Source organism: Cloeon dipterum, chromosome 3 (genome assembly GCF_949628265.1).
Source record: "Cloeon dipterum chromosome 3, ieCloDipt1.1, whole genome shotgun sequence".
NCBI classification, from domain to species: Eukaryota; Metazoa; Arthropoda; class Insecta; order Ephemeroptera; family Baetidae; genus Cloeon; species Cloeon dipterum.
In genome coordinates this window covers 29,970,066-29,983,254 of record NC_088788.1, presented here as the reverse complement: position 1 = coordinate 29,983,254, position 13,189 = coordinate 29,970,066, and the positions used below count along the sequence as shown (strand labels likewise).

At 39.1% G+C, this 13,189-nt stretch overlaps 1 protein-coding gene across 2 annotated transcripts in view; it reads left to right on the top strand.

Annotated features, from left to right (window-relative positions):
• The window catches only part of LOC135938562 (cardioacceleratory peptide receptor-like), a 49,959-nt gene extending 36,800 nt beyond the window's left edge, over positions 1-13,159 (top strand). Inside the window, exons 4-11 of one of the 2 annotated variants that reach the window (XM_065482259.1) lie at positions 453-556; positions 1,480-1,573; positions 2,437-2,532; positions 3,678-3,890; positions 6,523-6,627; positions 8,658-8,716; positions 10,174-10,295; positions 12,300-13,159. In XM_065482259.1, coding sequence (XP_065338331.1) covers positions 453-556; positions 1,480-1,573; positions 2,437-2,532; positions 3,678-3,890; positions 6,523-6,627; positions 8,658-8,716; positions 10,174-10,295; positions 12,300-12,531 — 1,025 coding nt within the window. In that variant the 3' untranslated portion in view covers positions 12,532-13,159. The remainder of the gene's footprint in view (positions 1-452; positions 557-1,479; positions 1,574-2,436; positions 2,533-3,677; positions 3,891-6,522; positions 6,628-8,657; positions 8,717-10,173; positions 10,296-12,299) is intronic. The other variant, XM_065482260.1, reaches the window with a different exon arrangement.
• Positions 13,160-13,189: the final 30 nt, after the last annotated feature.

The following is a 13,189-nucleotide window of genomic DNA, read 5'->3' as shown; positions in this document are numbered from 1 at the left end:
AAACATGTTTCCTTGGTTGGTAGAGGACAATGTAGACAGACGCATTTGAGGTTGTCATTATTTCCAGTTGCAATTAAAAGTAGCTTCCTCGGTGTACAACCGTACAGCGAGCGGCTTTTTTAATTTTAACTGGAAAATATATTTTTCCATAAAATTCATCATGTAAAATATGACTTAAATTGTTGGTTTAAAATTTAAAAAAATTATTAATGTTGGTTTAGACTTTGAACGGTTATTTGAATCTACTTTAGCGAACTCCCGTTCCTATTCTCTGTGCAAAAATTAAATTCGCCTGGTTTAGCAGTGGCGAATTAATGCGACGGCGACTTCCAGCCGCACGTGATTATGTCGATCTAATAACGGAGCGGAGGGACCTTGCCTCAGGCCCCGTTTTTTACATTCAACGCTCCACCCAGCATCTCTTGATGATTGTGTTTTCGCTGTTTTTGCAGACCTGAGCGTCGGCCTAATAAATGTTCTGACGGACATCATCAGCAAACAGACCGTCTCTTGGTACGCTGGGAATGTGGCTTGCAAGTTTATCAGATTCATGCAGGTGAGAATATAAAAAGTTTGACTTCTCGGTAAGAGTTGCTGTTGTTTTTGCTCCAACACGTGGACTGGAGAGATATTTTATGCCTTGTTTATTTTGCGATTGACACCATATCTGTGGGAAGTTGATTTCTTCGACTGAAACGTTTCATTCCCACACAACTTGGGTTTCTTTGAATAGAATTTAGTCCGAAGGTATCGAGTTTTATTGTTCATAGATAATCTAAAATAATTTATATCGTTTTATCGCATAGTTGAGGGGTTGACTAAAACTGATGTCGGGAAAGGAGATTTGACACGCTATCTATGCTGGATGGTTGTTTTAGTTCACGAATTTTGAAGAAGCTATATTTTATTCAATTTCCTTTTCCTTTGTTTTAGAATTCAAGTTTTACAGTGGAACCATCCTCTCAAATAAAGTCTGGTTGTATAGCATTGAAATATTTCGAGAAAATTGTAGTCAAAATTTGTGAGCTTTTCATACGGCAAGCACGGCTTTACTTCAGTTTATTTCTTTAATACAACATTCCCCATAATGAGGCTCTTACACTACTAGAAAAAAATCTCCACGAGATGAATCGAAATCAGCCAGAAAAATATGATCAAGTGAACTCTAAAATATGCGGAAAATGGCAAGTTTTGAATTTAAATATTTATATCTTCCGCACATTTCTTGCTTTAAATATTTTCTCAATCGATCACTATAGCTGATGACAAAAAACATCATGTTCAGATTTCAGATCGTGCCCTGTATCATTCGATTAAACCTGATGAAATTTTGTTGAGTTAATCTTATACCTTTTAGTTCTGACATTTGATTAATACAATATGACAATATTTTTTGTTTTTAATTTGTACTCCTAGGAACAACCATTTTCTGACTCTCGTCTTGCGTAAAATATTAAGCTGTATGTCCCACTTTTAAAGGTTTTAGTAACGTACGCGTCCACCTACGTACTCGTCGCTTTGAGCATTGACCGCTACGATGCAATCAGGCACCCAATGAACTTCTCCGGCAGTTGTGAGTATTTTTACATTCTGCATGCTGGCTAGTTTATCGGCAGTGCATATGTGTCTTGTCGCATGCACTTTTGCGCATTTTAATTAAAGGCAGCAGTTTCAACCGCACAGTCATGCCGTGGGCGTTCTTGTAAACAGCTCTGTGACACATTGGGCCGTCGTCGGAAACTGCAACGCGAAACTAATTTGCTCGCTCAACTTGACTTTTTCAAACGCATTGCTATTTCATTTTATGACTTTTTTGATGGCATGGATACTTTTCATATTAAATGACAGTTAAAAATTTCGTAACGCAGCGCAGCTATTTTTTTTTTAAATATAAATAGTCTACGATATATTTTTGCCAACCTAGAGTTTTCCAAAATTGTTTGGCTCTTAAGTACAGACTGTAGAGCTAATTTCTGATGATAGCTAATTATTTTAATCCTCCGGGCCAATTTTACCTGCTATTCTGGATGACATTGTTGACAACAAACAATTCTAAAAAACGTGGTTTTACTCTCGCAAAATTAAGCTCTATGTTCCGTTGGGTTGGAATTAATCCATTGAGGCAAAATGTGAATGGAACTGCATTCATTCAGCAATTCCTCCTCAAAGTTCAATTTCATTTCAGTCTAACTACTGGTTATTTTCGGTTCTAGCACTCGTTGTCACAGCCATTTTGGCTCTGTGACGGCTTTTCACGCTTATTGCCCAGCTCTGCTCCTCGGCACTCTTTGCTCGAGGAACGAGTTAAAATTTTAATTGGCTGTTCGAAGAGCAACGCTGCTAAACGCGCGTGTCACGAGCAATAAAATAAAAAGCAATGCGCCTCTCTGCAGCGGCGAATGAATGAATGAATTGCGTTTGTTTGGTTGACTGCAGGGCGGCGGGCTCGCATCCTCATCGCCACTGCATGGATGCTGAGTGCCCTCTTCTCGGCTCCAATCATGTTTCTCTTCGAAGAGCGACTTGTGCAAGGTAAGAAAGAGATGGAGCGCTCGCTGTTCTCCTGGAGGACCCGATCACGATCCTCCATCGCACGATTCCTTATCTCAAATTACGCTCTCCAATTTCCAATTTTTTGTGCCCTTGCAATTTCACGCTGCTTATTACATGTGAGCAGTTAATTTTCTTTATAGTTTCAACGCTGCTATAATTAGCTTTTTATGTACCGTGAAGTCTTTTTGTTCATTATATCTTTTCCGGCTGAAGTCAACAGCAGCAGTTTAATTTATTGCGCAATTACAAAGTCTTTTTGTTCCACTTTCAAGGACAGAGAATTTTAAAGTTAGTGAAAATCAAATGTGAATAAATATTAAATTTAAATGAGGCTGAGATTGTCTTATTTTAATTGAGAAAACGTTAAATTATTTTATTTAATTACTTATTCTGAGAAATTTGCAGCTTCTTTAGCAGACCATAAAATGAAAAAAATTATGATATATTGCCAATCTTATTGAAAAAATAATATTGACGTTGAATAAAAATATCAAAAGAAAAACACGTGGAAACACTACCGCACGTGGATAACCTTCAGGAACCGTAACATTGTCCTCCAAAGTTAGGAAACGTGTCACTGGCATTTTGCAAACATAATCCGCACTCAGATCCCCGTTGAATTAAACCACGGGACGTGTTTCTAAGCATCTTAAAATCGACGGAAGACTAATGTTTTCGCTAATTGGGCTTGTCGCGTCGCAAGCAGCTGTCCAGTCAATTTAAGCAGTCTAGCCTGCAACGGAGAAGAGTTGACAAGAAGTGGTCGGTTCGTGCCAGAGTCACGTACGCGCACGACAACCGACTGTAGGGTCGTCACGCACCGAATTAGCGTTTCCAAATTATGTCCGATTGTATTTTTTGATTGAGTTGTTAATCCAATTCGGCAAATTGATGCCTTGGTGAGGGTAATTGGATTTTTTCATTATTTTACACAAACAATTCGTGGGCAGTGAAAGGTAGCCAAGTTTGCAATTCCTGTTTCAATGATTAAATTAATTATCATGAATTTTGATAACTGCCGGATTGGCTTTTAATCTATGGCATTTCAAATAATTTGCGACCTGTCCACTTCCTATCTGTTGGTCACGGATCAATAAAACCGCGTGTTTTCCTCCTCTTTCCAGGCCAGTTGCAGTGCTGGATCGAGCTTCCGGAGCAGTGGCACTGGCAGCTGTACATCACTCTGGTGGCGGTGGCGCTTTTCTTCATCCCCGCGTGCATCATCACCTTCTGCTACGCGGTGATCGTGGCCACAATCTGGGCACAGGGAAAAATCCTCGGCGCCCAGCCTGCCAGGTCTACAAAGGTTTCCAGAGTCAAGACGCCCACCAGGACCAGTATGTAGATAAATATACTTTAGTTTGATTCCCGGGCTGCTGACCACCGTTGAAATGATTTATTCGCGTCCTGTGTCTTTTTTGCGCTCGGCGTGCGAGAAAGTGGCTCGAATTTGGAACCGCACGTTCATGCATTATGTATATCAATGCTCTAGCTCGCGTGTGAGATAGATTTTGCGAAGACATTCCTTTGGCCCGAGTTCAACCACTATAAATTTAGCAAACGCCTTCCGAGAGCCTTCTGCAAAAATACTTACTTTGATATTCAAAATAGTCAACACAAAAAGAACGATGGAGATATGAAATATAAAGTTATACCTATCTGTATACTCGTAAATTTTACGCGCAGGTCTCAAAATGAGAACAACACATGAAGACTCTTCTTTCAATCTCACAGTTCATTAAATTTTATAATTTACTTTCAAGGGACTTAAATATTATAACATTTGTTAAAAGTTATAGTATACACAATTCATTCATTTCTTTTTTCATTTCATATTTTGCATTCCCAATGATGGAGCATAGAAATGAGTAAATATCACAGCTTCGTCTTCTTCAAAGGATAGAAAAGATTTGGGAAGAGCGAAAAATCATTGGTTGAATGCGCTACAAATTTCCAAGTATATATCTAAGGCTAAAAATCGTTGAGGTTGAAGTAAACCCTCTCGGAACATCTGCTCCCTTGACTTGACATTAGAACATTGCAATATACAAGCGTCTCATTTATAATGTGCAAGAGAGATAAACTGTGCGCGCCTCCCATCATGTAGCAAAAGCGTCAGATGTGAAAAAGCAGAAAGGAAAAAATGTATGTGCCGCGTCACGCCAATCAAAAGCACTCTTGGAGAGACATAGTGTGTGTTGTGTAAAAAAGCCATGGAAAATTGCGGCTTTTAATAATTGTAATTACGTGACGATTGTTTTGCCACTTGTACGGATTGCATTTAGTCACGAAACACAGGCCAAAAAGCAATTATTGCGTCAATCAAAAATCACCTTGGACTCGCTGTTGAGATGCTGATCAGCCAGCCACAAACCAGTTTCCCCAAACCCCACGCACGGCCGAATATTCAAAGTAAACAACTATTTCATGCAAATCTGATTCATTTTTTACCGTTATTATCTGCAGTACACTCGACTAGTTGCGCTAATTGAGCCGCCCACTTTCAGCAGTTTACTCGGCGCCAATCAGGGTAGTGAAAGAGGCAGATAGAAGAAAAATAAAATGCTGGGGATTTACAGAGGAATTTGTTGCCAAGTGAAGACAATAGGTTTTCGGTGGTTGATTAACAGCAGGAGGGTGACGCGGTGATTAAAAGGGAAAATCAGTGGCCTGGCAAAATTTATGCCTCCATCTCACATTCTATAAAAAATCAACCCGTTACAATGTTAAAAGGAAACAGTATATATGCATTTGGGTTTGATCATTGATCCGGATTTGCTGCAAACTTGCCAGATTTAAATTAATTAATAACTTCCTTGCGCGATGCTGCTCAAAAAATACTCATCTAGAAATCCCTCTTAAAATATTTATTGAAATTAAATACTCACGTTTCAGCGTGTGACCAAAGCTACAAATTGTCTCGAAGCAAAACAAACTTGTCCATTCTTCTTCATTGTGATAAAATTCCATCCACCAGCCAGATGGATGCCCTCGTGTGTATTAACGTCTTTATATCTACGCCTGGCTAATTTTCTTATGTATATGATTCGCAAATTTGCAATTTGAGTTGGCAACAGGTGGCTCGAAGCAGCGATCGGTATAATTTATCACAGCGCACAATTTCGTACGCGTAATCTGAACCGCCGCTGGCACCTGTCACTTTGTGGAGTGATTCTCTATTTCATCCTGGCGCAGAAAGCTACCTTGCGAGTTAGTCCGTTCTTTAGAAAAAACTGATGTAAGCGATGAGACTGCCAAAACAATTAATAAAAATCCCGTCATTAGAGCAATTGTTTCCAAATTTCCCGAGATAGACCTATTTGTGGAACCCGCGATGGTTTTATTGTGCGGCTGGATTTGTGAAATGTCAAACAAAAGTTGAGAGATCAGTTCCACGAATTGATGTTTAGTGTGAAATGACCTAGTAGGAAATATTTCAAACTTTATTAGCTAATAGTAGAGACTTTTATCAAAGGCTGACACACTAAGACGATCTTTTTAGCTCTCTTTTGCAAATTAGAGACTGAAATTAGGCAAATTTAGCTTTTTGACTCTTAAATACACACAGGTTCAAAGATACCCAAAACCTGACAAAGGCTGTTGTGCGTGGGGGATTTCTTCTCACTCAACATAACAGCTACTCTAACTTTGAGGTTACAATACATCTCAATGTACTGTATTAGTTTTGTGGAAATAATTTTAATGAAACACACAGTATTAATTCAAATATTTTAGACGGAAAGTGTTAAAAAAGGTCAATTTTAACGTCTCATGCACCAGGCAAAAAGCCAAAAAAAAATTTACTTTCATCGTGGCAATCAAGAGAAAGAGAAAACGGAGCCAAAATCCTAATGACCGGGCAGAATGCGGAAAATTACACATAATAGAGAAGAGCCTATACCTTCACACTAGCAATTTTATGCGTCCATTTGGCCGTAATTGTGCGTGTCTTTCTATATTCTGTTGCAGACGGGCACGCCGAAGAGGAAGCAGACTGCAGGCGCGCTAGCTCGCGAGGCCTCATCCCGCGAGCCAAAATAAAAACAGTCAAAATGACACTCGTCATTGTGTTTGGTGAGTGATTCCAAAGACAGTCAGCTTTAATAGAGGCAGGAAAAAGAGCAGACCGCGTGTTCTCTGGGGGCCGAAAATAAAAATAAAGAAGAAAAATCTTTCAGGGCGAAGAAGCACTTAGCACATCTCAACAGTCGAGAAAGACATTGTCAGAATCATTTCAACGCGCTGTTCACTGCTCTAGAATTGGCATTCTCACACATACATATAGCGCATTTTAAATTAGTTATATTTTTCATTGTTGTGTGCGCTGAGTGCCAAAACTTGCGCAATAAGCCGCGGTGTGCCGTAAACACGCAAGGTGTTTTTTTTAACCGACAGAAGTTCTGTGAGCAATGAAAATATCAACTTTATGGGAATTCGTGATAGGCGTCTATCAGGTTTCCATGCTGCACTAGGTGAACGTGTTTTGAGTCAAATTCAATTTCAGTTCAAAGGCCTCGAGCGATCTTTCATTATGTGAGCAAAACTGAGTTCAACATCTAGAGGAAACGAGATGGGAAACTCGTCGAAAATCGTCGTTTTAGTCTATTAAATAGATAACACGATTTTAAGTTATTTTTTTGATATTTGGAATTGAAAAACAGCTGAATTTTTAAGACAAAATTTGAACTTTGAGCAGATATTCATGCGACGTAAGGTGGTATTATTTTCTATAAAAAAAATACATTTTACGGTGAAACTAAAAACATTATGTTTTTCAAGCACCAATATCACAATAGCTTGTTTGAAACTTGAGCCGTCTATTTCCTAATCATCCGATAATCAAAACGATTCTTGCTTCCGTAAATGCTTCCAGCTATATACACAATATATTGAAACCCACACATCTTTTTAAGAATTAGAAAATTTCCGCGCCGATCAGCTCTGCTGGAACTTAATTATTTCACGCGTATCACTTATTGGAGCCTAATTTGAATATATATACTGAGCCTTTCAAAGGGTAGACGAGCGTCAGAAACGAACGCGACGAGTGCTGTTTCTGAATGGCCTACCGATTCGCCTGCTGTCGACCGGTTCGAAATTTATGGTTTTCAATTTGTCGAATGCATTCCCATTTCATTTCATCTCTCACTCGCGCGCGAACGAGCAGGCAAGCCGTGTGCATCTATTTTGGATTCCGAGCCACCCGTGGGACTCATGAAAGTGAATCTGCTCTCAGAGCGGTTATTAATTATCTCGATTAATTTTACGTTTCGCGTGCGTGCAGCTATAAATATTTTGACACTTGGGCACTTCCTCCGACTTCCAAGTGCAGCGTGGCCACGCGTGAGATGTATATTTATAATCTCGCTCACAAGTGGCGGCCCTAAACTACTTTGTATTATTTTTGTTTACTTTTCATTTGGAGGCATTTATTATTATGCAACCGACTATTTCTATCGCTCCGTCTCTTGGGATAAATGAAAACTGTCGCAGTAAGTGGGCTATTATATGTGGCTAATTTTGCGAACTGCCGTGATTTAACAATTTTGATCTTCATAACGTGATATCATAAAATAATGTGGACATTTTTATGCCGCAGATATCATGATGGCTGAGTTTATCATTTTTCATTCATATTATACTTTTAAGTCATTATAAAATTAGCTTATTTTAGGAGAAGAGAAGCGCAGGTTATGTCACAAAGATGTCAACATTTTAAAAGCACTGCATGATGTGACCAAATAAAAAATGTTTCATTATCTATCATCTCATCGCCCCCATTTTGCATTCTGACACATTTTTAAGCACAATTAAAATCCTCCTTTTTTCTGTATATCTTTTTGAAATGAAACTAAATCATAATTAAAATTGAAAAATATTTTTACACACATCCGTTAATAATGGCTGCCATCCTGCTGGCCATTGAAAAATGCAATTAGCCTCATATAATTGAAAACTATTTGTATCAGAATGCAATTTGTACTATTAACTGAATCTGTGTAAATTACTAGGCCGAAGAATTAATTACAGCGCACACGTGCTGGCGGACTGCTTTAATTTGTAATAATTTCAATGCATTCTTACACGCCGTCCGATTTTTGCAGTTTTCATCATGTGCTGGAGCCCATACATCGTGTTTGATTTGCTTCAGGTGTACGGGCAGGTAAGAGGCCAACATATTCCTTGAAAAATTCTCGTTTCTATCGGCTGACCTATTAGTTTGAAAGCGCAAGCTATAGCAACGATCGAGAGCTTTTTAATACACACACTGCACTGGCACCGGCCGACTAAAATTAGAGCTGACGCGTGCACAAGTGCAATGCTTTGTTATTACCTCACCGATAGGACACAATAGATATCTCGTGGCTAGCATTTATGACACCCGCATTTGCATAAATGATTGCGCGTTTTTACACGAGCGGCTGCAAATTGCGTTGAATGGATAATCAATTTTTAATTGAGGATTCTCGCGGCGTGTGCTCGCTCTCGTCTCGTTTGCTTCGTTAAGCCGTTCCAGCGTTTTGTGCCGCTGACTCGTTGGAAATTTACAGCCGGCGTGTTGGACGTGCATATAACTAGTTTCTACTCGGGTGATTAATTGCCGATTTTTTATCATTATGGATAAGCGCTAAGCGGCGCCTCTTCTTAATTAATTAACGGCTTATTAATCGAGCGAGAAAAATTGCCAACATCTTGACCTGACTGGCAGAGTTTTTTTTAATTAGTTAAATCCCTCGATTTCTCCTCCCTTTGACATTCGTGTCGAATGAGAGCAGGAAATGGGGATATATTTCATTCTGTCAACGCTCAAGTGTTTTTATTGATACTTTTTTTAGCAAAGCCATACGAATTATTCCTTCTTTATTGTAACAAATGCTATAAAAGCTTAAAAGTGCTGAAGGATAGGGATGTTTTTTCTAGTTCTCATTAAATGTTTAAAAATATGCTTGCTCTTAAGTTATATTAATATACTTTGTACTTCGCAAGAAAAGGACAAATTGGTAACTAGGAAATTTCATTGAGTTTACAGCAATAAAATATTTTTACCTCTAATTGGTTTATTTAACTATCTCTATTAAAGCTCTCTCAGCTACACAGCCTTGATTTTAATTGAGCCTGACGCTGTCCTGATGCGTTTTGTCTCCTAAAAAGGAATATCAGCAGTTGCGTCGTGTACAAACGTATTATGCAGTGAAATGAAAGTTAAGATTCAATCAAAGTAGAAGCTCATTTTTCTAATTTCGACGTGTCAAGGCACAGCAGGGCAGCCTGATTTCTACAAGCAAAATCCTTTTTTACAGGCAATAAACAAATCACACGCCTTAAACGTTGAAATCCAGTTTCCCCACAACTTGTGTCCCATTAATGTGAAGAACCACGTGAAACCTTTCAAACACAATATTCAAATCACGATTGTATAGCAGCCAGCCGTAAGCGCAGACAATGGCTTTAGATCTTATCTGAGGCCAGACAGTTTGAAAATAACTCAAATTTTCTTCGACAAAAAACTCAACAAATTTTGTTCGATTGAAACACAAAACACAAATCTCTGCCATTGTGTTGCATGCGTATGTGCCTATAAATTAAGCCATAATGCAGATGGTATCGGCGTAATTGCAGGTGCCGCGGACGCAGACCACCACGGCGGTGGCCACGTTCATCCAGTCGCTGGCCCCGCTCAACTCGGCGGCCAACCCAGTCATCTACTGCCTCTTCTCCTCCAGCATCTGTCGCTCGCTCAGGTAACATACAAACACACGGCCCAGTTAATTTGGACTGTGTTCATTCAATTACGCAAACGAGATTACTTCTCGCTCCGGAGTCGTAAATCTGCCCCTTTTGGAGCATCCAAGCTCTTGTCTTGCAGGCCGCCTCTTGATTATACCCGCCTATTTAGCAACGCAAATTCGAGAGCTGTTGCTATTTTTGGTGATTGATCGTAAATTAACAGGCGCATGCATGACGCTTAATTTTCTATTCGCTGCTGCGCGAGTAAGCGGCGCTGGTCTAATTGCCGCTGCGTACCTACCGCTTATTAGATTGGCTCTCGCCATTGTCGAGGTATAATAATAGCGCCGACCTGCTGCTGCTGCTCATGAGAATTTGCATCACAAAAGTTGGATGGTTCAGGTCTAGTTGATATTACCTTTTCTTGGCGCGGATCTACCTGAACGAGTTTGAAACACGTGTTTTCTCAACGAGACAGTGAATGAAATATTCATTAAACCTGTTAGCCGCTCTCATGTTACTTTAAACAAATGAAAAGTGAATCTTGTAAAGTCGTGCCTGTTTGCTTGGCTGACGAAGAACGTCTGGAAGTAATTGGAATAATCACTATTTTCATCATTTTTACAAACTATCCAATTAGGCTGAGAAGGAAAATAATTTTTTTCTTGGCTTCATTTTACAGCCAGAACTGCTTTAATTTTATGTGGGCTCTTAAGCTGTAGCAAAAAACATGTAGCACACACCAGTCAAAAAGTTAAGCTCGCCATTGAAAGAATTTCTGTATCGTTTCTGTAAAAAATCGCAAATAGTTCGCAGACACTGTAAAGTACAAGAATTAGTCTTTTAAGCAAATGTAAACTTGCTCAAGGTTTAATGGGCTCCATTCGTTTCACGTAAACTTTACCAACAATTCAAATTCTCATTATGCGCAAATTGCCTCTCGGATACAATAAAAGCTAATGTGCATGTAAAACTTTCTGCGAAATCTGATAACACACATGCATTTTCTGTAACAAGTGGGCATACGCCTCGAATGTTCCTCATTGCAAAAAGCTGTGCGTACTGAATGTGTGCTCGCAAGGCGCGCAATGAAAGTTTGGCACTCGCAATGTACACTTTTGAACCGTTCCTCGCTTGTAAAGTATTAATGGGAGCGGTGCACAAAGCCGCAGTAGTTTCGCCAACGGTGGCACACTGACAAACGCATGATTTATTGTTCTTTCGGTGCCATTCAAGTCCGACTGAAAAAGGTTCTCGAGCCAGCTATTCCACAAATGTAATGTGCGCTGAATTGTAATTGAAGCGCGTGCGGTATGATGGCCTATAACAAGGTAGTGCTCTGTGTGTCTGTCGTTACTCGGTATTAAGAACAATCGCACCATAAATTGTATAAATTGCGCTCGCTGCCCCCTCAGACAGACAGCATGTAGTTACGTGTGGGCTTTGCACTTTCAGATTACGTCGAGATGTGTCGGCATGCGCACATTTTTATTAACGCCGGTGTAGTATTTCCCAGTTGGAGTTTTTCTCTTTATGCGCATAATTTTATGACACCATGGCTTTTTGGCTCGCTCTCGCACAGCGTCAAGATTAAAATTTTATCTTTGAATTCAAAACAATATATGGCACTGTTATTTCAATGTGGCTGGCACACGGAAGAGAAATTGGTCGATATGATCTGTCTTAATAATTCGGATAGTTAAAAAATATTATGCTTTGCAAGGGGAGAGCAGGAAGTAAGCAACCTGTAGAACGTAGCTGTGAATTATTTGCATAATCGTAATTTTTATCTTAAAATTAAGCGAAGTAGAGTTAAGCGAATGATTGCTTGGGATTTAAATTATCCATGATGGTTGGGTAATAAATCGTACAGTGCGATGAAAATCAAATCTATAACGCTACAATTTTTTTTAATAATTTGAGTTGTTTTCATTTGAAGTACGTCTATCTTCAATGGCATCAATCTATCATCGATATCTTCAATATTTATTAATAAAAGTTATTTTGTCTGTTTTTAGAAAACTTCCTCCTTTGGTTTGGATTCCGTTTTGCCGGCGGGGCACCGAGTCAATCCCGCCTGGCGCTCTGAGCAGTTCCTCAGGCTGGAGAGGCGGTCCTGGTGCGCCTGGCAGCGGCGAGAGCACGTCGCTCAGCGAGCTCGCCTCTCGATCCTCGAGCAGCAATGCGTATAGTCGCTCCACCTGTAAGGGCTCCCCGAGAACCATCGCCGCATCTAGGCGAATGCTTTAAATCGGCAAACCCCAACAACACAGAAAAAACTAAATGTCCTTTAAATTATTTAGGACATGAACAAAATTTAAATGTATGATGGTATAACTTTTACACTTTCATGTACGTGTATATTTAAAGATATTTATGAAGACAATACCAGTACGCGAGGAGAATTGTACCGGATAAATATTTATTTCTGTAAAAATAATATAATGTATTTTAATATTTGTACACTTAGTGAAGATAGAGAACAAATGATGAGCTATCTTCTACACCTAAGAGATGGACTGTACGTTGCTAGAAGAGCTTGCATGCTTTTATTTAAATTGAATAAGACTGATGTAATAATTTAAGTTGAATTCTTATGGTTTATAGGTACGTTCTTGACAAAAACTCGACAAGAATGGTGCCAAGTCCTGTAAATGAAAATGTTCAGCGTATTGTTTATTAGTGTTCTCCATTTAATTGTGTCATTAAAATATACAAATAACGGGTGATGTGATGTCTGTATTGTTTCAATGTTTGGTGTAATTACGATGGAATTGAATCAAATATATGCAAATGACTGTAGAAGAGTTAGTGTAATAGGTGTATATTTGTTTATTGTCTAGCATATTAAACACTGAATAAATGTTTGATGTTGAAATCAGGTGATTTTACTACAAAATACGAATTA